Source organism: Xiphophorus maculatus, chromosome 21 (assembly GCF_002775205.1).
Source record: "Xiphophorus maculatus strain JP 163 A chromosome 21, X_maculatus-5.0-male, whole genome shotgun sequence".
NCBI lineage: Eukaryota > Metazoa > Chordata > Actinopteri > Cyprinodontiformes > Poeciliidae > Xiphophorus > Xiphophorus maculatus.
In genome coordinates, this window is record NC_036463.1 from 7,730,608 (window position 1) to 7,758,426 (window position 27,819).

Here is a 27,819-nt window from a genome sequence, read left to right on the forward strand (position 1 = left end):
AAAAACAGTTTATTTTTTAGAAACAGTGACTTCACTGAAATGTGCCTGTCCTCCAAGTAAATTCACTTTAGAAGTTGTAAACTTAAAACATTCAAGATGGATTAAAAAGAAATACAAAAAAACAACAAAATCACAAGTTGAGCTAAAACCTCTCTGGCGTATCCCTGGATCTTTGTCTTGGGCGTTTTATCATGAGGCCAGAAGGCTCTGAAATGTCTTTAGGTCCTCGTTTCCCTGATCTCACTGATGCTGCAGGAGAAAGAAAAAACAATGTCTGAACAATCAGTGAAAAAAAATCTATATCAAACAAGGGGTAAAATGATAACACTAAAGTTAACTTAAAGCTTAAATTTCTGAAATTTTTCTCTGGACCAACTTTCTTACTTACTTATCTACAACACAAGTTCCAAAAGAACCTTTTAAGTACCAAGAAATGTCCTGCTAAGTTCCAGAAAAGTATCTAGTTAAAAATCACATCATAACACATGTTCTTGAACGTATCCAGTAAATCAAAGGAATAAGACCTGAATTAAAATAAGCTCCATTAAAGTCCCAGGAAAGTAGCTGTGAGGCACCTGGCAGGTTTCAATGAAGCCCCATAAAATACCTTGTAGGTTCAATAAAAGTTTCAGAAAGTACCTGTTAAATTCTACGAAAGTTCAGATTAGCACTAGGTAAGGCCATTGAGAGTTTTGAGAAAGTGTCTTTTGTGTTCCAGGGAAGTAGATTTAGATTTAAGTAGAGAACCTGTTAAGTATCAAAAAAGAGCCTGGTCTAGGAAAGTACATGTTAAGTTTAAGAAAATGTGTGGGTAGTTCTATTAAAGAAAATGCTTAGGTTTAGTAAAAAAAAAAAAAAAAAAACAATAGTAATCTGGTAAATTCCAGAAAGGCTTCAGGTAAAATACAATATCTGGTAAGTTGTGGAAAAGTTCTACTAAGTATGAAAACAGGAAATACAACGTTTGTGGAAAGCATGATCCATTTTATGGAGTGCTTCGGTAAAAACAATCTTACCAAGCTGCCTTTCAATCTCCTCAAGCTCCTTCTTAGTTTTCTCCATTTCTTGTTGAATTTCACAAAGCTTCTGTATCGTAATATTACGCTTATCTTCCTCGACTTTTTTCTTCTCCAAAGTTGAACGATATTGAATGAGCAACTCTATTCAACAACAAAATTAACAATATAATACGCATAATCTGACTCAGCAGTCACAAAAAAGTTCATTAAGGAAGTGTAAGATCTATCACCTATCTCCTTCTGCAGTGTGTAATAGCTTTGAGGTAGAGGGGCTCCAAACTTCTTCACTATGTCCCTTGGTGGTGCTTTATTCTGTGCGCCCCCGAACTTGCCACTGGAGTGGAGCCTGTTCCCGTCCCGGGTCAATATGGTGGGACAATAGTTCTTGTTCTGAATAACCTGTGAACAGAAAGTCATTTACGGGATAAAGAAGCCCTGCGGAGGTTAGCATGGTACCATCATCTGTCAGAGAGATTCACTCACCGCCTTCCTGTAATTGGTGGCAGACTCTATGTCATCCATGAGAATAGTGTTACCGAGGATATTTTTAAACACTGGAAAGGAAATATGAGGAAAACCTTCACATATGAGGTAAACACTCTGATGTTTAGATTAAAATTAAACAATAAAAAAAATCCTCAAATGGTTTTAATCAGATGAAAGAGGACAATGTGCAGCTGATTCCACCAAAGCTCTCAATAAATCACACATTTTATAAAAAGTCGTGTATCATTCGAATGTGTTGAATGCATTGCTTTTCTGTAAAATTGTTGACAATTTTCCCAAAACAACATTACAAGAATCTAGACAAAGATTTGCACACATTTGTAATGGAAACACAGCTAGTGACAGATGCTCCTGAGGAGGACTCTTCTGTGCAAGTTTGGATTCCAGGGGGAATTATTTACACAAAAACTTACTTTAACAGCAGACGATCGGACCTGGACAACATTTAAAAATCTACAGAAGCTACAAACTCCTGGTAAAAACCCCCGGGGGCAAAACAATTATAAAAAAGAAGAGAAATCAGCATATTCCAGCTCACCAAGCTCACAGCTCTCCTCTTCAGTGGTATAAATCAGCAAGTTCCTCGCGTAGAGCGGGTTCCCAACTGGACTGAACAGTTCACGACCTTGTTTTATGTGAGGTAGAGGTCTACAAGAAATAGGCCAAATAACATAATTAAAGCAAATTTCTCCACTTGTACAGAATTTCTACTGGGTACTTTCAGTTTTAATGTTAGTGAGATATGTTTTTATCTGCTTTTGAGTTAAATAAGATTCTGAAACGGACAGGAATAACTGGAAAACTCCAATGGACCCATTAAAAACCTCTTACCTTCTGCACACAGAATTTTCTAGAGTTCTCAATTCTCTTTAGGTCCCTTTTTAAAGTGTAAATGCAGAAAAACACTTTGAATTCATGACATTTTCACAATACACAGGAGTAGCAGATGGAAAAATTGATAAACAGATGCTTGAACTGGTCAACAAACCAGGATGGATTGATGGATGGACTGAGCACACAAGGGAAGGGATGAATAAACAGGAGGATGTTAAACAGATGGAGGGATTGATGGACAAAAAAATGGTGGATAAACAGGGATAGGTAGAAAAATGAAGAAAGGATGTGGACAGAGAAAATGTGGAATAGATAAAAAATGAATGATGGACAAATAGCCAAGATGAATTAAATAATGACAGACTGATGGTTGAACATACAAATGGACAGTGGACAAAACGGGATAAATGGATACATTGATAAGCAAAATGATTGCTAGACAACTGGATGAATGGATAATATGGATGAAATTGGAAATATGGATGGATAAATGAACGGATGGTCAAAAACTGACGTTATGGCTTTAAACTACAAATATTCTCTTTAATTTATAAAATTTTTCCTATACTGATGCAGAACTGCAGGAAATTGAATCCCATACTTTTCCAAATTGAAAAAAACGAATATTCAGGAATAATGAAATTATTTCAACTCAGTTAAACTTAACTGAGATTCAGTTTAACCTTTCCCTAACATAACCTGGTAGTGATAACATTGAAACTACTGTCGAACTGTTGCTTTACCTGCTTCCTGGTTGCACATAAATGCTGTCGAGGGCCATGACCTGCTGCCTGCCATGTTCGTTACGGAAGATCCTCTGAGCTTCTGCTGTCGTCTTGGTGATGACGCAGTCCATTTCTGAAGACAGGTGCCAAGAGATGACCCAGGAAGCGTCCTCATCGCTAATATGTGCAAGGTGGCCAACCTGCATCCAAAACATCAAATGATTTAGACATCTGGCGCCTGAATAAAAAAGAAAATTATTTTAAAAGATTCCATCACCTTCCCAAGGATATCTGGTCCACTGCGGTTAGACAGAGGAAACACTCTCCTGCGAGTACTCTCTATCGTTTCCTTTTCAGCTGTCTTTTCTCGGAGTAAGCTGTCAATATTTTGGATCTACAAAGAGTTAAGAGTAGAAATGCTAGACTCAGAAAAATCCACAAGATTACGATTTAAAGAGAAGAAAAAAAAATCTGGAAAACTTACAGATGAAAGTTGTAAAACTTTAATTTTGCTTTCTTCCAGCACTTTTTTGAGGGTTTCCTCTTTTTTGTTGGCATCCAGGACGTTTTCTTACGGGAGGAAAATGTTTTAATATTTTGCAGCAACAAAAAGCTGGGAAAGTGGTTTTATGCATTAAGTTGGGAACTTCTCAGGTTTTAACATTAAATCCCTTTTAAATGCATAATGTTAGAATGTCTGAAAGAAAATCACAGGTAGAGGTCAAAAATAGAAATCTTACTAGTAAGCAATTCACGAAGTCTGGCAAGCGAGGAACATTTTTGGTTGACTTTCTCATAATTAACGGTCAGCTCATCCTTCTTCTTCGTCAGTTCAGACACTTTTCGTTGGTTTTCAGAGTCTAAAATGTGAAAAAGAAAGATGAACATTAACAAGAGCAATACTACCCATTTTTAAAGCTGGTTTTGTTTTTGCCTGATCAGACTTCAGGACAAATTTCTGATCCCAACCTAACTGTCTGTTTTTTTCACTTCTTGTAAATAATCTGTTCATTATTACTTCTGTTTTTGTAATTTATTTTTGTGTAAATCTACTTGCTATGACTTGCCTTTTACTTTGTTGCAAGCAAAGTTTCCCAACTGAGGAAAAATAAGTTATTTGTAACTTATTCTATACTAATGGAAGATCTAACTTTCAAATTGATTTGCAGTATTTGAGCAATGATGAATGTCTCCCTTGTTTATGTTCATAGGAGAATTTAGTAGGAAATGATTGAACTTCTGTCAACACGAGGAATCATTTGGTTTGTTTCCAATGCATTCATATTCCATGAAATTGACTAAACAGCTCCAACAGATCCATAAATCTCTTGCATATTAGTAGGACAGCTCTGTTATTAACAACCATTTATACAATGTACCGTTGTAAAAATGGAAGGGAAGTTCAAAAGGACTCAGAGATGTTGGAGGCATCGCCACTTCTGGTTTGAAAATGAGAATGTATCTTCGTCCGTTCTCTCCAGGACTGTTCTCCCTGATCGCCAGCCTCTGGCAAGAGTTGTTACGGTTAATATGACATAGTGTTCTTCATAATGACTTCATGATAACATCTCTGATTAGGAATGTTACTCACTTTGATGTGGATGCTTCCATCTTTTAGGTTTATTTGAAAAGTGCTGACCTCTTCAAGCAGAGGGAGGTTTCTGCTTTGCTCCCCATCAGGACACTTTATGGAGACCAACACCTTGCCTTTCAGGTTCTGCCCAGTTGGATTACCATACTGATCCTGAATTAATTAAAGGAAATCAGTGTTATATCTTTCAACAACTTCCGCTTTAAAAATGTAGTTTGAAGGACTGAAGCTCACCATAATCTTCAGAGTCATGTTCTCAACTAAAGTTCGGTTGGCGATGTCTCTGCTGTAGGAAACAACTGGGGTTTGTGGCTGACATTCAGGTCCTAGCTTGAAGGGTTGATTGGCCACTACATTTACGTTGATCTATGGGATGGAAAATAATCTTAATAAACAATATCACGTTGGGAATATAAGGAGCATTTTTAAAGATTCTGAAAAGTTGAGCCAATGTTGATTCACAGCTGCCAAAATAAATCACCTAGCTTAAGAGGATTTATTTTTTTCTACCAAGCACAGCCTTATTTGAATGTGGCTGTGTTTGCCAGCTGAATTGTGTTAACAAAAAAAAAAAAACAAAGCATGTGCATCATAATGCATTACAAACGCATGCAAACCAACCTGATTACTGAACAAGACTTCTGTTTTTTCAATCCGCAGGGAGAATTGTATGGTGTACATCCCAACACTTTGTGGGATTTTTTTATCTCTGCAGTGAAACAAATCATAATGACACATTTTTTACATGATTTGAAGGATCAACTGTCTTGTTGGAATAAAATGGTAGTTTTTGAAACAAAAAACATGCAAGAAATTGTAAAAGCACCAGATTATTTAAAGAACTGTGGCTCATTATTCAACAACTATCGTACACACACATCAGCAATGCTTTTAGCAAACAGGAAAAAAATCATTGCTTTGCTTAAATTTACTCAACAAGACAAACATTACAGACAAGTTACCTAAAGTAATAACAGCATTTGTTCTCATTCTCCATCGGTTTACTGCACTTCAGCATAATGGCCTGCAGATGAGGAACAGTTGGATGCCTTGTGAAATTATACAGATTGTCACATTAAAACAACAAACACTGATGAATTTTATTAGTTACCGTATTTTTCGGACTATAAGGTGCACATAAATCCCTATATTTGCAAAAAAATCGGCAATGCGCCTTATATTCCAGTGCGCCTTATGTATGAACAGTGTACCGTATGTTTTATTACGACTTTGGCAAGCAACGAAGCCACTCCCCTTGATTGTCGAAGCATAATCACTGCTGGTCAGAAACCTCGTGGAGTCAGCTTTCTATGCCGTCTATGTTTTGGGGTGGCGAACCACTTCTCAACCGTCGTCCGAGCTTTCATGAAGGCCGGAATCATCAATGACCAGCCAAGCAACAGCAATGAGACTGAATCGGATGATGACGAGAGGGATCCGGGCTTGCTTGATGCCGCTATCGCCCAACTCTTAAATTCCGACACCGAAGACGAGGAATTTAATGGATTCGTAGAAGATGAATGACTGAAAAACTGAGTGTACTTTTTTGTGTAATATTGACAGTTATTGTTAATGGTTTGAATAAAGTCTGACCTATCCGACTACCGTATTTTGTTTCGCTTTATGTGCCTTGTAATCCGGTGCGTCCTATATATGAAAATAGATCCGTTCACTGATACTGCGTCTTAAAATCCGGTGCGCCTTATAGTCCGAAAAATAAGGTATTTTTATGACCCACCAACACAAACCAACCTAAATGTAAAAAGCAGAGGAATGGTTAATAATTTTATTTTATAAATAAAAATCTGAAAACATGCTTGGTCTGGACTTTGACTGGGTCATTCTATAGATAATAATGCTTTTGTAGACCCGGTAGCATGGTTAGGATGAATGTTCTGCAACGTAATGGTGAATTCTGACAACCATCTCCATCTCCACTAAAGAAGCACATCCCCACAGCATGGTGCTACCATCCCAAAGTTTCTCAGATGTTCCCACTTGAGCATCCAATCAAACCTACCAACCATGTGCTCTTGGTCTCTATGATTCTATTTTGGCAATTTTGTAGTATGGGAAGCTTCTTAAACCTCGCAGAACATCTTCATATATACTAAGATTAAATTACTCACAAGTAATTTAATCAAGTGTACTTCATTGTCTCATTGGCCCATTTCTTAAGCAACTGTCTGCACTTTATTTAAGATATCAGAATAATGGGGGCTGATCAAATGCTTACGCAACGATTTTTGATTTTTTTATTTGTAAAAATTCTGAGAACAACATAGGATTTTTAAGCAATTTGTTACATTGCCTCTCTTATTTATAGTCAACTCACTGATTCTGGACGTGGCAATGACTCTCCCCTCCAATACCACATGGACAAATCGGCAGACTTAAAAGCTGTCATCGCACTCCCTGCATCAGACACCACGGCCACAGAAAAAACTAAAACACAAACACACACACAGCTGAGACTCCACTTCACTGGATTTGTGTGGGATTATTTCTCACTAAATAATCCTGAAGATTTTAATTAAAGGATATGGAAAAATACAAACCAGGGAATGTGTCTCCAGCTAGAAACCTGGCACTGGTGTCGTAGTTTACAGAAAGTGTGACGGGTTTGTTGGGATCAGGGTTGATATTGAAGTTCACATGTGGACCAGGGATGGGTTTCCTGTTAAAGCACCCTACAAATTCAAGTTGATAGTATCCCCTAGTGGAAGAAGAGAGCAGAAAGTGAAGTAGACATTGGATCACACTCACTTCAAGCCATTTCCCAAAATAAAATCTCAAAGTTTGTAGTTTTCATAATACACAAAGCAATGTTTATTTTTTTAGTATGTCAAGACTTACTTTAACCCTTTCACATTAACAACTGTAAAAGCTGCTTTTCCTTCTGCATCCACAGGTTGAGAAGTGACAGATGTCGTCACCTGTCAACACAATATTCAACAGCATCATTCTTTGCATCTCTCTTTTTAAAATGTGACAGATACAGATTGATGTCTTTTACTGGCTTTCCAGCTCACCTTTACTGTTGAGGGTGAAGCTCTTGTCTCCACCACCACTCTCTGGTCTGGGGAAGGGTTTCCCCACTCATCACACAACTGCACAACGAATGGCGTGGAAATACCTGTACCATTCAAAAACTGCAAAGGCTGCCGACAAATAAAAGAGAAAAAGATGCAGGCTTTTATTTAAGTTGCAAACCAACAATTGTGATAAGTTTTTATATTTACCATCTCAGGCCCACTGAGGAGTTTAAGCTTGGAGGGGATTCCGGCCGTCACTTTAAAGTTGATATGTTCTGTGTAGTCGCCGTAGCTGAAGCAAACTTCTCTGGTCCCCAGAGGCCCTGAGTTGAAACGAATTCCAGAGACTGCAACAGAACTGATGCTCTCCTTAAAATTAAACACATACAGAGAGGTTCAGAAGAATGTTCTCTTGTAACAAAGAATTTTGTACATTTTATTAATATATATTTGTTTAAAACTGAAATTATCCTACAGTGTCTGTTATTTTGAAGGGGTAGACAGTTTTTGTTATTTTAGTGTTCTTTTGAGGTTTTGTAATTGTATTTGAAATATTTTTCACATTCAAATATACTGCAGTCATTTTTATTACTTTTTTTAATGCTTGTAGAAAGGGTATCTCTGTTTATTTTTGCCTTTTTTCAGTTCTCCTGGAAAAAGCTTCTACTTTTTTGCCTCTCTCTGATACTAAGACATGTTCCTTTTTGGAGTATTTTTCTTGTCAAAAATACATACATTTGTTGCTCATGATTAATCTGTAAAAAGAGTGAAACACTGGTTGGTGACTTTTTCAGGCATACAATAAGGCAACATATTTACAAATAAAATATGTGCTTCCAAAATTAAAAACTGTTATTTAGGTAGCTTGACTTTTGAATTCTTGGGTGCCTTTTTTAACACTCACAGTTCTTTCTAAGACAGAGACACAAAGTTTAAGTATGGTCTGCTATACATCAAGAATTTTTTGAAGTTCAGCACAGATGGCCTGGCGTTTTGACCCTGAGTTTAGAAAGGAAGCTTTGTTATAGAGTCTAGGAGGACAGTTTAGATTCTGATAAGCTCTGGGTGGAAAAACAGCAAGGAGAGAGGAGTGCCTAAGACCAAATAACCAATCTCCTGCTGCTTCACGATACTGTATGAGTATATTTGGGTGAGAAGCTAGCAGAACCAGACCTTACCTGCTCCTCTGTATGTGTATATATGTCCTCCCTGTGTACAGGATTAAACATTGCTCATAAAAGTTTTGCTGACATGAGTCGGGTTACTTAGCAATTGTTTGCCACCACAATTATCTCCAGTGTTCATTGGGGGATGGGCAGCACATAATAAGACAACATGGAGACACTCAGAACAGACACCCATGCGCACACACTTACTCCTTTGAGAAATTTACAGAAACAAACTAACTTAATAGTCACATAAATATTGGAAAACTGATATTTTGGGCATAAAACATTTAACATTTATACGTTTGCGTAAACTAGAAAATTAGGAAGAAAAATGTTGACATCCGATGTAGGAACAGTTGGATTTATTTTTCAAGTTAGATGGAGCTCCTGCACCACAAAAAATTTTATAATCAAATAAAACATGGACTTAAATAGGTTCGATAGCAGTATTTAAATTCACAATCACCTTATTCGTTTGTGCATTTGTGTCCCTACCTCCCATATGAATGCAATGTTCGATTTATCGAGACCCTCAGCTTCCACAGCCATTGACCTCACACAGTCAGAGGTCAGGCTATTGGTGACATTGTCGTACCGGTCCACAAGCTGCAACTCTGAATGGTCAAAGACATTAAGAACCACATTTCATAAAACTCTAAATATTAAAATTCTTTTGAGTGATCATGGGCAAGCTCACTTATGGGTTCAGTGACAGTTTCACCGAGTTTCACCGGGTTCTCAGGAACAGTTGCCTTCAGTCGCGCTGGTTCATCTGGGCAAGGCCTTTGAACAACACATGAACAGAAATGCAAACCAATCTCCTTTTTTGACCAAAAAATGCAGAAAACCATGTAAATTTATATTTACTTTGCAATTATTGACAATGTTTGTTTTTTTACAGTTTATAGCCTCAGATTAAAATAAAATACAATGAAGTTTGCATTTTTAATGACAAAATGTAAAGAATTACAAAGGCAGTGAATACTTTTACAAGAAACTTTAAATTCTGATATCAACTAAATGTATTTAAATGATTTCCTATATCCTCATGTGTTTACCAACCCCTTGCGACTTACACAATGGTAAAGCTGAAAGACACACTGTGGTCCCGGTAGGAGACCTGGTGGAATCGCTCTTCCTGGACTTTTGTGGGAACCTGAATGTCTGGCAGCCTTCCCATCATCAAAGCCTTCTGATCAATGTCTCCTGTCCAGTTAACCTTAAACACAGCCAGGATGCATCAAATCAACTTCAGAGGCACCAGAAAATAAGTCACTTTAGCAAAGACGTACTAAAATGTAACACAGTAAATGCAACAATATGTACAACATAGTGAGTCCCAAACACACCTTGATGTTGAAGGCTATTTTAGGTGTGACCTTCACCTCCTGGCCAGACTCATCATAGAGCTTAAAAAGGAGGTTTTCCAGCATCCCTCCAGCTTGCCACTGTATCTTTTCCTTGTACTTCAGCTCCAGCCTTTCCTCTCCCTCACAGAAAAGCTCCATCCGGGACACGCGACAGCTTGGCATTACCTTCAGCTCTGTTGTGATGGCTACAACATGTTTCTGACTCTAGAAACCAAAACAAAAAGAAACACAGAAAACTGAAAGACTGTAATCCAAAAGTTTAATGGTGGACCATTTGTTCTTAACTTACAGGCATGTCAAATTTAGCTTGCAGCATTTGTGGCTCTCCATTGACAATTTTCAGGTTTATAGGCTCTGTCACAATCTGGCCGGTTCCTGTGCTGCTGCAGTCTATCACTGCCAACTTAAGCTCTGAAATCTAAAAAGAAAAGTTCATTAAGACACAGTAGTAATTGTTTATTTCTCAAAACAAAACCAAATAAAAAACACCTAACAGCACAATTATGCAGAGATATATGTTCACTAGTCACAAAACATTCAGGATATTCAACTATATGGTGAAATGTTGACAGAAACTTGGGCCTCTAAGTTGCCACTAGATGATGACATTTTTGAAGTAGTATGGCTTAGTATAAAAAGGTGTAGGTTAGCAGCGTTTTGACTTGATATCTCTGCCCAACTTTAACCCTAGTTCCTCTGGGACGATGCATAGCATTGATATCTCCAGCAGCAATGGCCAGCCAGAGATCAGCATTGAGGCAATCTCTGGCCTCAATGCCACAAACAGCTTCTGCCATTTTTGAGATCATGGCCACTGTGGTTATGTCCCTTTATTTAGGTTATGTAGCACACAAATTATGCTGATGAAAGTAATTTATAATGACGGGAACAGTTGGATGTTACCTACCTTAAATGTGCCTAGGATCAGCTGTTTAAGTTAATTAGTGCATTTAAAATGCAATTTAATCAATAGATCAAATATCCAAAACTTTTTGTGTGTAGTGTAATTCTCAAATTGTTGTTATTTTTACACCAAAGTCTTGTACCTGGCAGCGAACTATCTGTTTAGAGTTGGCTGTGATGTTTCCAGCCTCATCGTGAACTTCGACAGTAAAACTAACTGGGTTTCCATTTTCCACTTTCACTGGTTTTACTTCCGGTTTCACAAGAAGGGAATGTGGATTGCCTGAAACAGAAATAGAAAGAGAGGGAGACTTGGAAGTTTTCAATGAATTTACATGATGCCAGTTTCCAGATGTGGCTTATTACTATGTTTTATTGACTTTCAATAAAGTCAATAAAACATTGACTTTATCTGTCTCATATAATGCTGTTATGATATGGCGACACTTTTAATAAATATGTAAAAAAATATATTTTGTAAGTTACATGCTACAGCTTTAAATTCATAAATAAAAGCAGTCTTACCAGGAAAGGGATTGATCTTGATAGTCTGTGTTTGTTTTTTCAACCCTGGCAGTGTCACTTTCAGATCAAAGTTCTGCAAAAAAAAAAAAAAAAAAAAGAAAGTTTTTGAGTATTACTTTATTTTAAATATCCACTAGCTCTTATATCAAACCAGAATGGAGATTATTTCTATGTTACCCTGGACTGTTGGTAATTCTGGACTTTCCCTATGATTTTGACACCTTTGATGGTAAAGCTGTTCCCACTGGCGCCCATTGTCTCAAAACTCACTTCCAGATCACTGCACAAGCACAAATAAAACAAGAAAAAAAAAATCAAAGACTAAATATACATTATGAAATCATGTAAATATGAATACATTTAAGAGTGACTCACCTGCATTCAAGAACAGGCTTGAGATTTGGAGGAGGTTTTGTGGGGTGGCCATAAGAATCGGTCATCTGCATGGGAATACTGAACGGCACTCCGATGCGCAGAGTGGGGTTCAGTGGACCAATAGTAAAGTTCTCTGCATTTCCCTCTAAAAGGACAAAAACACCAAATGTGTCTGCCTGATAGAGTGTGGAAGAAAATGAAACTACTTCCATATTGGTCACATAAAATCACTTTACCTTTGACTGTGAACTTGTGCTCGTAGCTCGGAAGCTCTTTGCCGCCATAGGACGTCTTGGAGTTGTTGTCACTTAACTCAGCTTTTAGAGTCAGAGTGTACTTCCCCAGATTGACCAGGGATTCTGCATTGAAGGAAACATTTTTTTGTTGTTATTCTTTTGGGTTGTGAAAAATTCAGAAGGGTAGGATGTGAAACAAACCATTTTTTTTGAACCAGTGTCCATGGGTAGGTACATATTGGGCACTGAAATAACAAATCTCTTTGGGTTGTTTGACTTCTTTGGGACCTATGTATAAAATAAGAGAAATCTACACTAAGAGACAGAACAATAAAGAACTTAAACAAGCAATACAAATGAAATACAGTAAGGTAATGATAAGCTTGAAATAACATCTTATATAACACCAGTCATATGACTATGATACATCTGATCTTACCATGAAAGAATATTCTGAGTCCAACATTCAGTCTTATCCCTCCGCCTTGACCCCCTGTATTAATCCTGGATGAGATCGATTTCTCATTTCTGTTAAGAATTTCCACAGCTAAGGGCCCTGAAACGATGCAACACAGAATGATTGTTAGCTTGATTTCTTAAAGAAAACAATATTTGAGTTCAAGATTTTGATAGGAGTTGGCACAACAGGAATTTACAGTAAAATAGGAAAAAGTGAAAGCAACAACACGTTACCTAGAGGAGTCCCAGCAGGAATAATAGCATTTTGTGGCAAAGGATTCCCTTCAGGCCATGTGACGCCCAGCTTTGCTGGCAACCTGGAAACAAAGCGATGATCCCAGTCAAGATCATAATAAGACTACTTATTTAGAAAAAAAGAGTACAATGCAAGATTCAAGAAAAAATTAAAATGAAAAGTTGAATTTGTATATTTCATGTTTCTCTGCAAACATTAATTTATTATATACTTAATATTATATAATTATAATACTTAATTTATTGCATACTTTTTTTACACTAATCAGGAGAAATTGTAAAACATTTACACTTTCCACAAGAATTAACTTACTTGTCAATGTCGGTCTCGATGTATTTCTTAATGCTTTCGATTGTAGCAGACCGGTCAATCTTGGAGATGGGTATAATCCTGGTGTAATTGTCATAAAGCGCCTCTGGCACCTAAACAAATGTGACATAAATCTGAACATGTTAGAACGATTTTATTTAATTATAATGTAAAGCTATCGGTTTCCTTTATCATATAGATTTATTTATTTTAGCCCAATATAACATTATGAAAAATCACAACATTGAAGAAAGCTAAAAATATAAAATATTTAGCACAAAAAAAAGCTCAGTATTGACTAATAGCCCAGTTTACTCAAATTTATTTAAAATTTATTTAAAACATAAAATCTCATATTTATGTGAATAAATAAATATTTATTCATTTATGTGAATAAATATGAGGGGTTAAAGAATACATAAACTTTTCTGCACAAAGCATTTATTGTAATTTAAAAATGTTCTAATTTGGAAGGTAATAAAATAAAACAGCATAAAAATATCATAAAGAACATCTTGACAATAAAAGATCCAGACTGAAAAAGTGCAACTTAATTAAGAAGAAAATATTTCACGTGAACAAAATGTTTTTTTTGTTTTCGTTTGACAGATAGTTCATAGCTTTTTCAAACTGCATAAATCTTTTACTTACACGAGTAATTTTCACTTCTCCACCAGTGGCAAACACATCTCCGTCATGATCTCCATACAGGAAAAATTTATTCACTTTGCCGTAATAAATCGGCTGAGTTTTCTGAGATTTCACCTGTGTTCAAACATAAAAAATATTAAAGGAAGAAGCCTACAGCGGAAAACAGGAATTTATATAGATTTAAGAAAAAATTATTCTCACTGTCTGACAATAAATCTGACAAAACCTTTTATTTTGTAGGTCAGTTAAAGTTATCAAAATTATCTTGCTCTGCTAAATGAAAATATATTGATGAATAATTTCAAGATTTTATTTTCAATTTTCCTTATATTTAAAATTTTTTACAGCAACTTTTGAAAATATATGACATGAGTCAGGGTTAAGATATCTTTCTCTCACAATAGTTTGCAATTTTGTCCAATTCGTCCTGACAAAACTGGTGTATAAGCCTGTAGGCTGCAGTACTCTGCCTACAAACTTCTCTACCGAGAGCAAGTATTTCTGATGGCCGCTAAAAGACATTGAGCCTACTGTCCTTAACGTTGACACTATATTGATGGTATGCTAGAGTCACTGTGCATTTGGAAGACGTATGTGTGTCTGAGCTTTAACTTCCTGACTCAAGTCATAAAACATTAATTCAGTAGCATCACATTTTGTTCTCTCCCCATTCTGCTATTTATTTTATGAAGTGCACCAGTCCTTCCTTTACTAAAACACACCCACAACACGATGTTGCTACCTGTGTACAAACACAAGCCATGTTTGTAGAAGAAAAGGTCTTTGTTTTGTGTGACGTTGCAAATTCTAGTCAAATTATAATGGGGTGTTAGAGCATTTCAGACCATGTCTGTACAGAGCTTCTTTCACAGGGCTTATCTGTCACTCTTACCAGAATATTTACAAGCTTTTTTTTTGTTTGTTTATTTCTAGGGCTGACATACACATTTTGTTCTATTGATTTTAGAACAAAGAATTGACAATATGATGGCTTGAAATTCCAGTGGAGTGTAAACTTCCATATATTTCTTTGAAATGATGAAAGAGGCACCTTCAAGCATCTGGAAATTGTACACAAAGAGGAACCAGACCTGCAGACTTGCTTTTGATTACTTATGATGTAGCACAGAAGCAGTGTGTTCGATCTTAGTGTATGTACATTTCAATAATTGGAGAAAGTAAAACTGTATCTCTTCCATTTCTGGCATTTAGGAAAAAAAAACTATTTTGGCAATCCTAACTCACCTATAGTAAAACAAGTATTTGACATAGCATCAGACAGTGAGAAAAATGTTTGTATGTTGTGTATATCTATCTGAATATCTTCACTGAAATATGTACAATTAAATATTAATATTGGAACACTTACAAGATCCCCTGCTTTGTATATTTTGCCATCTAATTCAATAGTGGAGAACACCGCCCAGGGATACTGCGACTTCTTAATGGACACATCGGGTCGTTTCACAGTCGTTTCATAGCCAAGGAACTTTACCTGCTTATCAAACTGACTGTGACATTTTTCAAGCCACTGGATGAACTCTTTCTGGATGTTTCGATTTTTTGAGGATTTCTGTAAAATTCACAGTAAAAATCAGAAAAAAAAGCATTAGATGCACTATATTATTCCACTACAAACACTACATATAGTGTAGATAATGTAGTTTTGTTTTTTTTCCTGTAGCTCAGAGAACCTACTTTAAAATACTTTTGAATACTGAACAAAAATTAAAGTTGTCATCTACTCTGGATCTTCAGAATCAGAACCGAACAAGTAGAATAAAATTTTTGTGCTCCAATAATCTGAAGTAAACATCCAGAAAACTGCAAAACTGTTCAAATACTTTAAATCAAAGCTTTAAATCCATTTGTTTAGTCACCTTTGATTAGTAGCAGGTGAACATGGATTAATTCTTGTCTAGATTGGAAGTTTTTATTATTTTTCTTTATTTTGCCACTCTAGTGCAATGTTTATTGTTTTTCATTATGTAAAGCACTTTGAAATTCCTTGTTGCTAAAATGTGTTATACATGCAAACTTGACTTAAAACTCTGAATCATCACCTGAATGTTAAAAACAGGGGTAAAAAGATTATCCTTGTGCCTCAGTTTCAGCTCCAAGTCCATAAACTTCTGTTTGCTGGCATTGACCCGGAATTTGTCGTTGGTGAAAAGCACCCCAGAGAAGCGGCTGAAACACTCCAGGGGCAATGTACTTTTATTGGGCCGACGGCACCAATCGAACCTGGAACACAAACAGAATTTTATTTTTTTTATTTTATTGTTTTTCGCAGAAGCAACATTAACCAATAGTCTAAAGTGGTTCTAGTCAATAACTTGCAAGTGTTCTGGGCTACTACAAATAGTGCTACACATTTCAGTGTAAGCTGTTTTGTTTGATTGCTAAGCAAACCTCTGTGTTTCAGGCTAAAACTATACATGTGCTCCCATAGGCAAAGACTGGATCACAAAACAAGTGGGCTTTTAGGTTTTTCAATCCAGTTCAATGCTCCACATTCTATTGTATATATCGTTCTTCATGCTTATTTTAAAATACAAGAATCCAAAAGTTCACAAGAGAGAAATGGAGGGATGGCTGGATGGCAGTAAGAAAGGTAAAAGAAAAATACACTAATGGAAGTTATGTGTTATTTAAATTATAACTGCTAATTTGCTTTATTTTTAAACCTTTTTTGGTTTTGCCATGTCCTGGATGGCTGAGACTCTATGAGTAGGTAGAAATGAATATCTGGGAAGTATCATAACGTAAACATAACGCTCCAAGCACAAGGGTTTTAATAGAAATATAGTCAGATTTTCTATGTGCGTGTGGTTTTAGAAGCTCTATGTTGAAGATGGGAAGAAATAAAGGCATACATTTCTGTTTTTCTATCTGCTCTATCTCTGCTCTCAGTTCCCACATACTGAGCTGTTGGCTAGTTGCAGCGATCAGCCCCTCCCATTTCAAACTCTTCTCATTAACCTAAGAGTTAAAGAACTAAATATCATTGAGATATTTGCTACCTTCTACAAGCTTAAGTCTATCAAAGCAATGCAGCCAGTTTTGCTAGTTTTGATTCAAGGCATATTGTGGCAGTTTATTATGATTCAGCCAAAGTAATAAAATAATGAACTACAGTCTGATTTTTATTGTTAACATGTTTCTTCCTATTGAGCAATGAACGTAAATAAAACTTACTGCGTCTTTTGCTGTAAGTATTTACTTACTGGAGGGTTTTCTGTTTGTGCTGCAGAGCCACAGCTAGCTCCACACTTCAGCGGCTCTGACTGAGCCTTTGCCGTCTGTAACAAGTTGGACTAAACCATTGTTCTAACAATGTGGACCTAAAAACTTATTTCTATTTTTGAAGATGGTGGATTTATTTTGTTCTCTTCTGCCTCTTCATATTGTTATTTGTTTAAATACAAAGGTTTCTTTTATGATTTTTTGGGGAGGAAAATTCTAGACTTTTCCAAGATTGGGGGGGTCCGGATCTCCACTGGCCCCCCCAGGATTTCCGCCCAAGGAGGTGAGCGATACAGACTTCAAGTTTTATCAAAATGTTGTGATATTATTGTAATAATAAAAATGAAGAACTAAAAACTATTGATCATTTTTGTTTTTATATAGTGCTGCATTACACAGCAATCATAGCCCCACAAATACAAATGTTGCTCTTGAAAAACATTCGTCAAAACTCTTCTTTAGGACACGAGTCACGTAAAGTGTCATTTGTATCACTAAACAGTGCACAGTAACTGCATTTAATCACATTTTAAAAGTATTAATATTTATTGATACTTTCATTGAACAAACAGTGGCGAAAATAGCAGAAATAATCTCAACAATATAGACATTTTTGTGGAGTTTCAAACATCATTACCGGTAATTGGAATTTACTATGACAACAATAAATCTGAATCCTTATCACACTAAGAAATTGTTAGAACTGTAAATATTTTTTATCCCATATATAGTTAAAATTAACTTTAAGGACTGTGAGATTCTTTGTATTATTCTCCTTTGTATGTTATTATGAGAGATGTCTGCAGGAAACTGCAGGCAGCGTGCCAGATTGGAAGCAGATACCAGCCACTCTGGAAACAAAACTAAGAACTGTTCTTAGTAAAACACCCAAAGGCTAAAGGATCAAAGATTGTGACCCAGAGACACGGCAACTGTTTTGAAGTTGTCACATGTACTAAGACAGGAGATTGCATTGTATAGAAAGATTTCTGACTGTGTGTTAGCAGCTGGTTTTATTTTTTCATCTCTTTTATCAGCTGCTGGCCAATGTAAATTAGGTCTCATGATGCAAATAAAGGAGAAGCAGGACAGGATTCTCAGAGCGAGTTTGGAGACTGTGAAAATCAGACCCTCCTCTCTGCTCTCCTCGCGAGTAAAATCTGATTCATTTGTCTTTCTTCTTCTTTTGTCTATTTTAAGGTTGTAGACCTGACAGAAATGTATAACATTAAATGATAAACAATACAATAAATGCCCACCCTTGTATTAATTTGATACTGATTTATCAAATTATTGTGAGTTGTAAACATTTGTATGCAGGTGAATAAAAGAGATTATGGTGTCTAAAGAAAGGTTAAATAAGCTATGCTAACTGATAGAATGATTACCAATGAAAGGATGAGAAAGAGAAAAACAGAAATTCAGAATAAGACTATATAATAATATGCACAAGAAAAACAGCTGCACATGTCCCAGTTAATTTTGAAAAACATTTGAAGTATACCAAAACAAAAAATAAATGTTCAACCCATTCATACGAATGTATTTACTCAGAAACTGTGGTGTAAGGGATGAGTCGTCCATTCCAGAAACACTCAAAGATATCCCTCTTCCCTCTGGCCCGATTCATGGTTCCAGACTGATTCTCATCATCATCTTCCTCAACAGGTGCTAAAAAACAGAAGCATTTATTGTATTATCATTTAATGTTATACATTTCTGTCAGTCTACAACCTTAAAATAGATCAAGCTCTGAGAAATATTTTCATAAACTGCATGAGATCTGAATACCTTGTAGAGCATTCAGATCTTTGGGGTAGGTCTCCTTGTCGTAAAGAAATGGATGATATCTCAGGATTCCGTCCAAGATGCCACCGTCGGGAGTGGAGGCCTTGAACTCAAATGTGTCTACAGCTGAGTTTATGTACAGGGTCTGCAAGTCATCCTGCACTTCTTTGAGATTCTTCTGACGCAAACCTTTAGGCGGTTTCTCCCGCAAGGTTACCTGCCAAAAACAATTTAAAAAAAAAGCATCTGAAATAAAGACACAAGCTGAGATAAAGTGAAGGCGTTTTTTTTTCATAAAACAATGTAAATGGCTACTGAACTGTTTTTTTTGCATCTTGACTAATTTAAATCTATAATTCTGGATGGAATGATCACCTCTTACCATGAGTGAGACATTTATTTCACAAAATATTTAACAGTAATATTTATACTTTGTTTTGTATCTAAACCAAACAGTCTATTAATGCCCTTGAGAGGCTCAGCCAGAGTTTAATAACAATAATAATAGTACTTTATTGATCCCCTAAAGGGGGGGAGATTTTGATCTTCTCTAGCATTTTGTCTCTCATCACCTCTTCCAGTGGAGCCAGCTTGAACTGACTCAGCCTTTCTTATCAATTATCAACAGACTTAATTTGTTAAGTCTGTTTAAGTCTTTCACCTTCATTTACTACCCCCAGCACACCACTGCATTGAAGATGGAATTAGCCACTGATGACTGATAGAACATGAAGAGCATCCTATTGGAGATGTTAAAAGACCTGAGCTTTCATAAGAAATAGAATCTGCTCATGGCCTTTTTGTAGAGCACATCAGTGTCCGTAGTCCACTGTAGCATCCAGTATAATGTAAAACCACATCTGCCTCTGAAATGGAGATTGGGAGCAAATGTGTTTTCTTGTTGCAGAAACTGAACCATTTCCTTGGACTTGTTTACATTAAGCAGGAGTTGGTTCTCTCTGCACCAAGTCACAAAATTATCCACCAATGTCCTCTACTCCACCTTCTGTCCCCCTTTCACACACCCCGCGATAGCCGTGTCATCTGAGTACTTTTGCAGATGGCACAGTTTGGAGCAGTGATTAAAGCCTGCAGGGTAGGTGGTGAATAGAAACAGAGACAGTACAGTTCCCTGGGGAGCTCCAATGTTACATATTAGACGGTCTGATTTGCAGCTCTGTAATCTCTCATACTGAGGTCTGGCTGTCAGATAGTCGATGATCCAGGTGATGAGTGATGCATCTACATCCATTTTAGCTAGCTTCTCGTGTTGTAATCCTGACTGGATGGTGTTTCAGGCTGATGAAAAGTCAAAGAAAAGGATGCGGACAATGGTGTCAGGTCTGTCGAGGGAGGAATAGGCCCTCTGCAGCAGGTATTTAAATTGTATCATCCACTCCTACGTGGGGCTGGTATGCAAACTGGAGAGGATCTTGGGCTGCATCCACCTGTGACACTTCTGTCAAACCGGTTAAAAAACTGGTTCAACTCATTAACTGATTTGAGATCCCAGCAGGGTCGTTAGCTTTCCTCTTCAGTCCTGTGATCTCTCTCATCCCAGTCCAAACCTCTCTAGCACTGTTTTTTTTCATACACCTTTCTATTATACATAGCTCTGTTTTCACACAAAAAATAAACATAAATAAATATAAATCCAATTAAACAAATGGCTGTTTATCCAACCTTACTGAGGTTGATAGGATCTGCAGGGAGGAATGAAACAATAATACTTAAAAGACAGATTTTCCAAGGATAACCTGAGGTTAGTAGAAAAGAAGAGGACCAAAATGGAGCCCTGTAGCTCTCCGCTTATTAAAAAATATTGAACAAAGCCTGTGATTTAATTTGATGCACTATGAAATAATTAAATGTGAAAAATGTGATCAGTGGTAAAAAAAAAAAAAGTCTTTGGATGAACAATACAAGAAAAAGAAAACAATTACTGCAATAGTCAACCAAACTCACCACAATATCAATATTTGGACTGACGTCTGATTTTTGAGACTGGTCCATTTTGTGGTTTCCGTTGACTCCATGAATGTAATAATGATAAATGTGCCTGAAATAAACAAAAACAAAACAAAAAAAACAATATTATGTCCTATGCTTCTGAAATGCATGGGTTTCATACTCTATTTCATATGAGTGTGCAAGCTCACGCTAGCTGTCTGGTCCACTCGTGAAAATCATCTTTTAGATAGTTGATGTGATCATGACAGACTCCTGTTATAACAACAGCAGTGAAGCTTTCCTTCCTGGTTTCCTCCTTGATGATGTCCTGAAGGAAGCACTCCTCGTGTGTTATGTGCGAGAAGTCACCAGGCTGCCGCAAGAGAGTAAAATGAGATGTGCAGCTTGCCTTTATCAACGAATTCATCAAACACTTTCTTTAAAATCTCTCACCTTCCTGTTTAAGATGGTTCCTTGGTAAACATCCTCTTTGTTCTTCTCTTTTTTCTCAAATTCGTCCTTTGATAGAACCAGCTCATGAACATCTGGAGAGTTTCTTGGTTTGCTGATCATCTGATAGTTACAAATGCTATGGTTAATTATACAAATACATAGATTTTGTTTTTGATTTTTTTTTTTTTTACATTTCAAAAAAATATTTGTTCAAAAATTTTGGGGGGGGGAATTGTGTTATTTTTGGTCAGTGGTGGTTTCAACCTTGTCCCTCTTTAATAGATACTAAAAACTATGTTGTCTCCAATAACTACATATTAACAATGAAATTAAGTGATTGAACTTAAATTATATTCAACCGCTTGTGCTTAATCAAAAGCCTCATAGTTTTGCTATTGATTTATATGCTCAACCAGTACTCTGCTGCCCCAATGGAGACTGGATCAAAGGTGTCAGATCAGACAAATTTTTCTAATCAGGGAACATTTCTCCAATTTTCTCCAATTGAAATCATCCCTTGTCCACTGCTCTCTGGACAAGGGGTTTCCTCATCCCACTTTGCATCAGCAGGAGGAAATCCCACAGTAGTGGTTTGGCAGCACCAGAAGCAAAACCAAGTCTGAGATCATACTCAGATTAGAATGTTGTTTTTTTATTCATTTAGTTAAAGGTGAAGCTTAAGTCGTTTTTCCTCTCAGCTTCCTTGCCAACGAGCAGGTACATTAAGAACTGGACGGGACATTGAGGATCTAAAGAAGTGTTCCGCCAGATCTCTGGGGAATTTGTTTTTGGTATAGCAATACCTGCCTGCTATTGAGGCTGCACACTACAAAAGGTCCGGGTCACCTGTGACCAGACCAGACATGCGAAAAGGGATTTTGTTACCTTTTTCATACTGATCTCTAAAATCTCATATACAGACAATTTTATAAGTATGATGTGTGTTTGAATGGGCGCATATCTATGAGAAGCAATGTCTGTTGCTTTTCACCTCCACTTGTGGAAACTTGTGTAATTATTCATTGCCAGGGTTTTAAAATGTTATTTTATGAAATCTCTTTTACTGGAAGACTTAGCTAAGAGGCATCGCGGTAAAGTTGGTACTTCTGGAAAAATAATCCATTAGGCAGACAAGACCAAAGTAGAGCTATTTGACTACAATTCATAACGCCATGTTTGGTAAAACTAAATAACCTATCAGCACACACCGCTTCTACTAACTGTTGAGCATGGAGGTGGAGGTATAATGACTTGAGCTTGTTTTAAGGCTACAATTCTTTAGGAACATTAAATCATGTATTTGACCATCTGAATGCACAACCAACAAAGCAATGCTGTAAACATCGAGTTGGCCAGAATTCCTTCTCAGAGATTTGAGAGACTGATGAAGTTACACAGAAAACTTCTGCTAAAAGTGGGATAAGAGGTATTGAATCATGGTGTGTAATTTTCACCCACAGAGCACCTTTCTGCTTAATTTTGTTCTCCCATTCTGTCTGACATTGTTTTTAAAGGTGTAAGAATAATGTTTATTTGTGTCCTGCAAAGTCATCACAATAATCTAAATAAAAACAACTCATTTTAAATGGTTTTCATAAACACACTCACTCTGACTGAGTTTCCAATGTGGAACGCTGCTTGTTTGCCCCCAACTCCAAAGTAGGATATATCACTGTTGAGACTGCGAGGTACAGGATCGGGACGAGTATAATCTTCTCTTTCACTAGATCCCCAAAAGGATTTCCAAGAAACAAGACAGGTAACGTGACAGAATTATGTTTTTGTACAAAAAGTTATTAAAGTGGACACACTCACTGGGAAGTCTACAACAAACCTTTCAAATGCGCTGTTTTCCCTTGTGAACTTAGAGAGTCTGTAAACAGCCCAGTTATTGAGCTGCTTGGAGGTCATCCCGCATCCATTGTCCAACACCACAACAGCAGGCTTCCCAAATGTTTTGTCAAAAAGCTGGCAAAAACACACACATTAATTCACTCCAGTCCTAACATTATAACAAAACTGAACACAAAAGTTAAGGTTAAATCAAGTCTGCATATTAAGAACCAACCAGCCGGATCTCTATCGTCCTGACTCCTGTGTTCTTAGCTGTAGCCGAAAGAGAGTTGTCCACCAGCTCAGCAAGAGAGCAGGCTGGAGGAATAGAAGACATCAATATAAAAAAACAAGAAACACAGAAATGAAGAAGGTTATGATCACACTATCTTAATTTCTGGCTACCCATTTACAACATAGAAACTCACGCAGTGATTTCTGGCCCTCGGCAAAGTATTCAAATGTTCCGCTCTCGATTAGCGTGTTGTAATGAGGAACAAAGTTGATGACCTCCTCAGCTGCCACTGGAAGGTCTTGGTCCTCGCTTTGCAACAAGTAGAGGGTGCTGTTATCCTGAAGCTCCTCTATAAGGAGACAAAGATCCAAATTATGTTTTTACAATCAGTATTTTTTTTTAAATCATTTTCATGAGTCTCTTCACTTTTCAGCAAGGATTTACTCACTAAATTTGACATGATCAACAACTGTTCTGTCTGTTGTTACCAAACAAAAGTTTTGCCATGGAGGAAGACCAAATTCCTGTGGGCAGAAAAAATATATATATTTCAGCTTTATTTAAGATGAAACATGCAGTTATTTCCAACGAACAAACATCTGTTCATCACATTTTACAAGCAAAATAAGTGGGTTATAAACAAGGAAAACCCAGGGAACGTAAATACATTTAGGAAAACATTTCTACATACATGTGTTCAGTTTAATACAGACTTAATAAATACACAATAATCCCATTTTGGGCTGCAACTGTCTATCATTTTAGTAATCAGTTATACTGATGATTAATCAGATTTAAAATATTGCACATTCAGCAGATTTTTCATTTAACCACTTAAGCTGTTTTATACAATGCTACACATTAAAAGATGCAAATAATTTGTCTAAAAAAAAAACTCAAAAAGGAACCTTTTATTGCCTAAAATTCAACAAAATAGCATTCCTCTAGTGCAGGCATGTCCAAAGTCCGGCCCGGGGGCCAATCACGGCCCGCGGTCAGATTTTATACGGCCCGGTTCGGTTCCAGCTTCGGTTTTATAATGTATTATTTATGGCCCGCCTGCACTGTGAAACAGAATAAATAAATCATAAAACTTGAAACTGTAATTCCTCCTTTCACCAAATGGTGGCAGCACCACTTTAATACTATCAGTCTGCCTCCGTGCAGCGAACCGCTCTCCACTCATTTCTGCCATGGCCACTGCAAAGAAAACAAGTTGACAGTGAGGGCCGCCGCTTTCAAGAGAGATGGGAATTATAATACTTCACTGAAAATCAAGGCAATTGTGCTTGTCTAATTTGTAATGAGACGGTTGCCTTGTTTAAGGATTTCAACGTAAAGAGACACTACCAGACTAAACATGCTAACACATACAACAAGCTAACAGGAAGTGACCGTGCTGAAAAACTGAAGCAGCTCCAAGCTGCCCTGGCATCACAACAGCGATTTCTTTGGGCCTGGGTCAAAAGAAAATACCACCAAAGCAAGCTACGAAGTGGCCATGTTAATAGCTAAACATGGCAAACCTTCTACTGAAGATACATTTATCAAAGACTGTGTTATGAAAATGGTGGAGAACATTTTGCCCTGAGAAGAAGCAAGAATTTGAGAAAAATGTTTGCCTGGCAGTAACAGTGTGGCACTGAGAGTTGAGGACATGAAACTGAGTGTTTTGAACGGCAACGTCTGTCACTATCAGCAGTGAAGAGCCAAAAGAACATTTATGCACCTGGATTTATGGCACTTATTTTTATTAAACTCTTGAGTAAGATTTGGTTATGAACCTGTAGATATTGTAAATGACAAGAGCAAAATTCACTTGTTTTAAGATTTAATAATAACTGACAACTTTGCATTACTTATAACTCCTGTTTAAAATGTTCTTGAGGCAAAGATATTTTTAAACTCATGTAAATTTAAGGTATTTCATACAGTTTGTTCAATGTTATCTGACTCTCCAGATATGAAAGAAAGGCAGAATTTGGGTTTTTAGAGTTGTTCTCATTTGCCTGAGTGGCTTATATTTGTTTTTTTGTCATTTGAAAAATAAAGATAATTGTGACAATGAAAATTGTTTTATAACAGTGTGTATTTGCATGACACTTTTGTAGTTAAAAAATGTCCGAACAAACTATTGGCCCCCAGGCATCTTGACTTTATCAAATCTGGCCCTCTTTGCAAAAAGTTTGGACACCCCTGCTCTAGTGTATGCTTTATCATTTGTAGCTAAAAAAAATACTTCTAACATCAACATATGAAAAGCTCAGTCCTTTCTGCTTGACATAAGATCAACACAGTGCAGGGCTAATCTATTGACTATATTTTGATTAACCAGAGATTTTTATTTCCTATTTTGTATCTACAGAGACAATAATATGGCCAAGTTTCCTTTTCCTAAATCCTTATCTAACACGCTCATTCTGCAGGTTTACGAGGGAGACTGGTGCCTAGCTCCAGCAGTCAATGGGCAAGAGGCAGGGCAATACAGAGACAGAACTAAAAGTCATGTTTTTGGACTGTGGGAGGAGATAGAACCCACACATGCACAGGGAGAACAAGACCCCCGCCCCATGACCTTCACGCTGCAAGGCAACAGCTACCACTGTGCAGCCCAATTTTAATAAAATATGTTTAAATATATATATTTTTAATTGTTAACCAAATGACAAAATCAGTCCAATAAACATAAATCTATTGCAATATAAAATAGCATTTGCATAGCACTTTATCAAGTCACAGGACTCCAAAGCACTTTCCACTACTTTCAGTCATTCACACGCTGATAGTGGCAACCAACATTGTAGCCACAGCTGCCCTGGGGCAAACGGACTTTCCGTTCCAGGTCTCCACCTCTGACCACTACCAGGAGGAAAAGTTCCCATGTTGGAGAGGGGTTCAAAACCATACATCACCATCACTGTCACATGACCAAATTCCACAACTGCTCTTTTACTCATAAGCAAACAGCAACAAGATGGAAATAAACATTTAAGAAATGTTTCAAAACCAGATTGTCTAATTAATTATTGTCCGAAATATCATACAAGGTGAGTCATTTGCGTCACTTTTCCTTTTAAGTTTGTCAAAGATATTTGAGGCTTTCCAAATACCACTTCTTTATTTATTTATTTATTTTTTACTAAATATTTTCCTTTATACTTTATTTTAAGTCAATTCTACCTTATAGGGTGATATGTAGCCATTCCTTTAAATCTACAGTGACGTATCTTAAAAATAGATACCAAGAACAAAACTGCCTTAGTGGCCCTTCATGCAGCCCCAAAACAGAGCAGAGAATCACAACTTACCCTGTGTACAAGTCGAAGAAAGTCGTCAAGGTCCAAACCGAGTTTCAGAGTTTTCTTCAAACCCTGCTGGTATTTGGGTAGGTAGTTGTACACATTAATCATATTGCTCAGTTCTTCCTGCAGCAGCCCAGAGGAACGGTGCACCCCGTCAAACTTTCTCCGAGATTATCGACCACTTTGCTGCAGAAAACGTTTCGAAGCACCTTGCGACATGTTCCTACGTTAAATAAACCGTCTTCTGTGTCTTGTCTTTGTAATGTTAAGCTGCTTCGGATATTCTTTGCCAGAGAGTACAAAAAGCATCAATTTTTCTCGTGCGTGATGTTGCTACGAGGGTTTACGGAGAGAAAAAGCGTTGCTGTGCTCGAGCTCCCGGTGGGTCTTCCGGCTGTTTTTCCGGATCCTGTTCGTTTAGTTTCGCTCACAGGAAAAGATTGGGCTCTTTCGGCTTCTAATTGTGCCCTCTTAACAAGTCAAGTGAACCTTTTTTTCATTTAAAGAATATGAAAAAGTTTAAAGTTTCTTCTCATAGAATGACTCTTCACAAGTAAGTTGAACTATTTTAGCAGCTTTTTTTTATTTGTCTTTCAAAATCTTTCTTAAGAATGCCATTAGAATCAGAATCAACTTTATTGGTCAATTCATACAACTTGACTTTGGTCCCATTTTCCTGTTAAATGCAGACATTTTAAATTAATGTAGATGATTTTGGTGGGAAATATTTTTTGCACTGACCGGAGAAGGCAATAAGCTGCACAAAATGCATATTTGTCTCACAGCTACTGAGAAACAAATCACAAAAATATGACTCTTGTTCTCCAAACTCTCCATTGGTGAACTGTTAAAAGGAGAATCACATTAAAAACTACTTGTGTATAAACCATTCAATGACCTTGATCCTCCATATACAGTATGAGATGTGTTGGTCATTCAGGTCCTTATGCAGTAGTATTTATGTAATACCATGCATTTTGTCCAAATCAGTAGAAGCTGTTACAGAATATCTCTGTTTTTAATGCAGGGCCGCCAGAGGGATCAAAGG

At 36.9% G+C, this 27,819-nt stretch overlaps 1 protein-coding gene across 1 annotated transcript; it reads right to left on the minus strand.

Moving 5' to 3' along the window:
* On the minus strand, positions 1 to 27,160 carry LOC102220065 (structural maintenance of chromosomes flexible hinge domain-containing protein 1-like). The gene is made up of 47 exons (XM_023326549.1): positions 26,778 to 27,160; positions 23,918 to 23,993; positions 23,663 to 23,818; positions 23,470 to 23,552; positions 23,236 to 23,369; positions 23,010 to 23,124; positions 21,402 to 21,521; positions 21,158 to 21,321; positions 20,964 to 21,057; positions 19,002 to 19,215; positions 18,761 to 18,881; positions 16,028 to 16,208; positions 15,334 to 15,537; positions 13,965 to 14,078; positions 13,317 to 13,426; positions 12,983 to 13,065; positions 12,729 to 12,845; positions 12,491 to 12,577; positions 12,290 to 12,412; positions 12,054 to 12,198; positions 11,856 to 11,958; positions 11,679 to 11,751; positions 11,297 to 11,436; positions 10,540 to 10,668; positions 10,230 to 10,454; positions 9,957 to 10,099; positions 9,578 to 9,663; positions 9,376 to 9,494; positions 7,919 to 8,080; positions 7,709 to 7,837; positions 7,533 to 7,612; positions 7,235 to 7,392; positions 7,012 to 7,121; positions 5,639 to 5,700; positions 5,298 to 5,385; positions 4,911 to 5,042; positions 4,677 to 4,829; positions 4,465 to 4,591; positions 3,826 to 3,945; positions 3,570 to 3,655; positions 3,363 to 3,479; positions 3,104 to 3,285; positions 2,065 to 2,174; positions 1,503 to 1,573; positions 1,250 to 1,418; positions 1,017 to 1,160; positions 1 to 249 (listed from the first exon to the last, which is right to left on the minus strand). The coding sequence occupies exons 1-47, from the start codon at positions 26,877 to 26,879 to the stop codon at positions 143 to 145; spliced, it is 5,868 nt and encodes a 1,955-aa protein (XP_023182317.1). The 5' UTR covers positions 26,880 to 27,160; the 3' UTR covers positions 1 to 142.
* Between the last annotated feature and the right edge of the window lie 659 nt (positions 27,161 to 27,819).

Excerpts from the sequence above, each read along its gene's own strand:
- LOC102220065 (XM_023326549.1), bottom strand. The coding sequence starts at position 26,879 with ATGATTAATGTGTACAACTACCTACCCAAATACCAGCAGGGTTTGAAG. Across the intron at positions 9,495-9,577 it reads AACTGTCACTGAACCCATAA|AGTTGCAGCTTGTGGACCGG; the intron begins GTGAGCTTGCCC and ends TTGACCATTCAG. Across the intron at positions 7,393-7,532 it reads GTTAATGTGAAAGGGTTAAA|GGGATACTATCAACTTGAAT; the intron begins GTAAGTCTTGAC and ends TTCTTCCACTAG.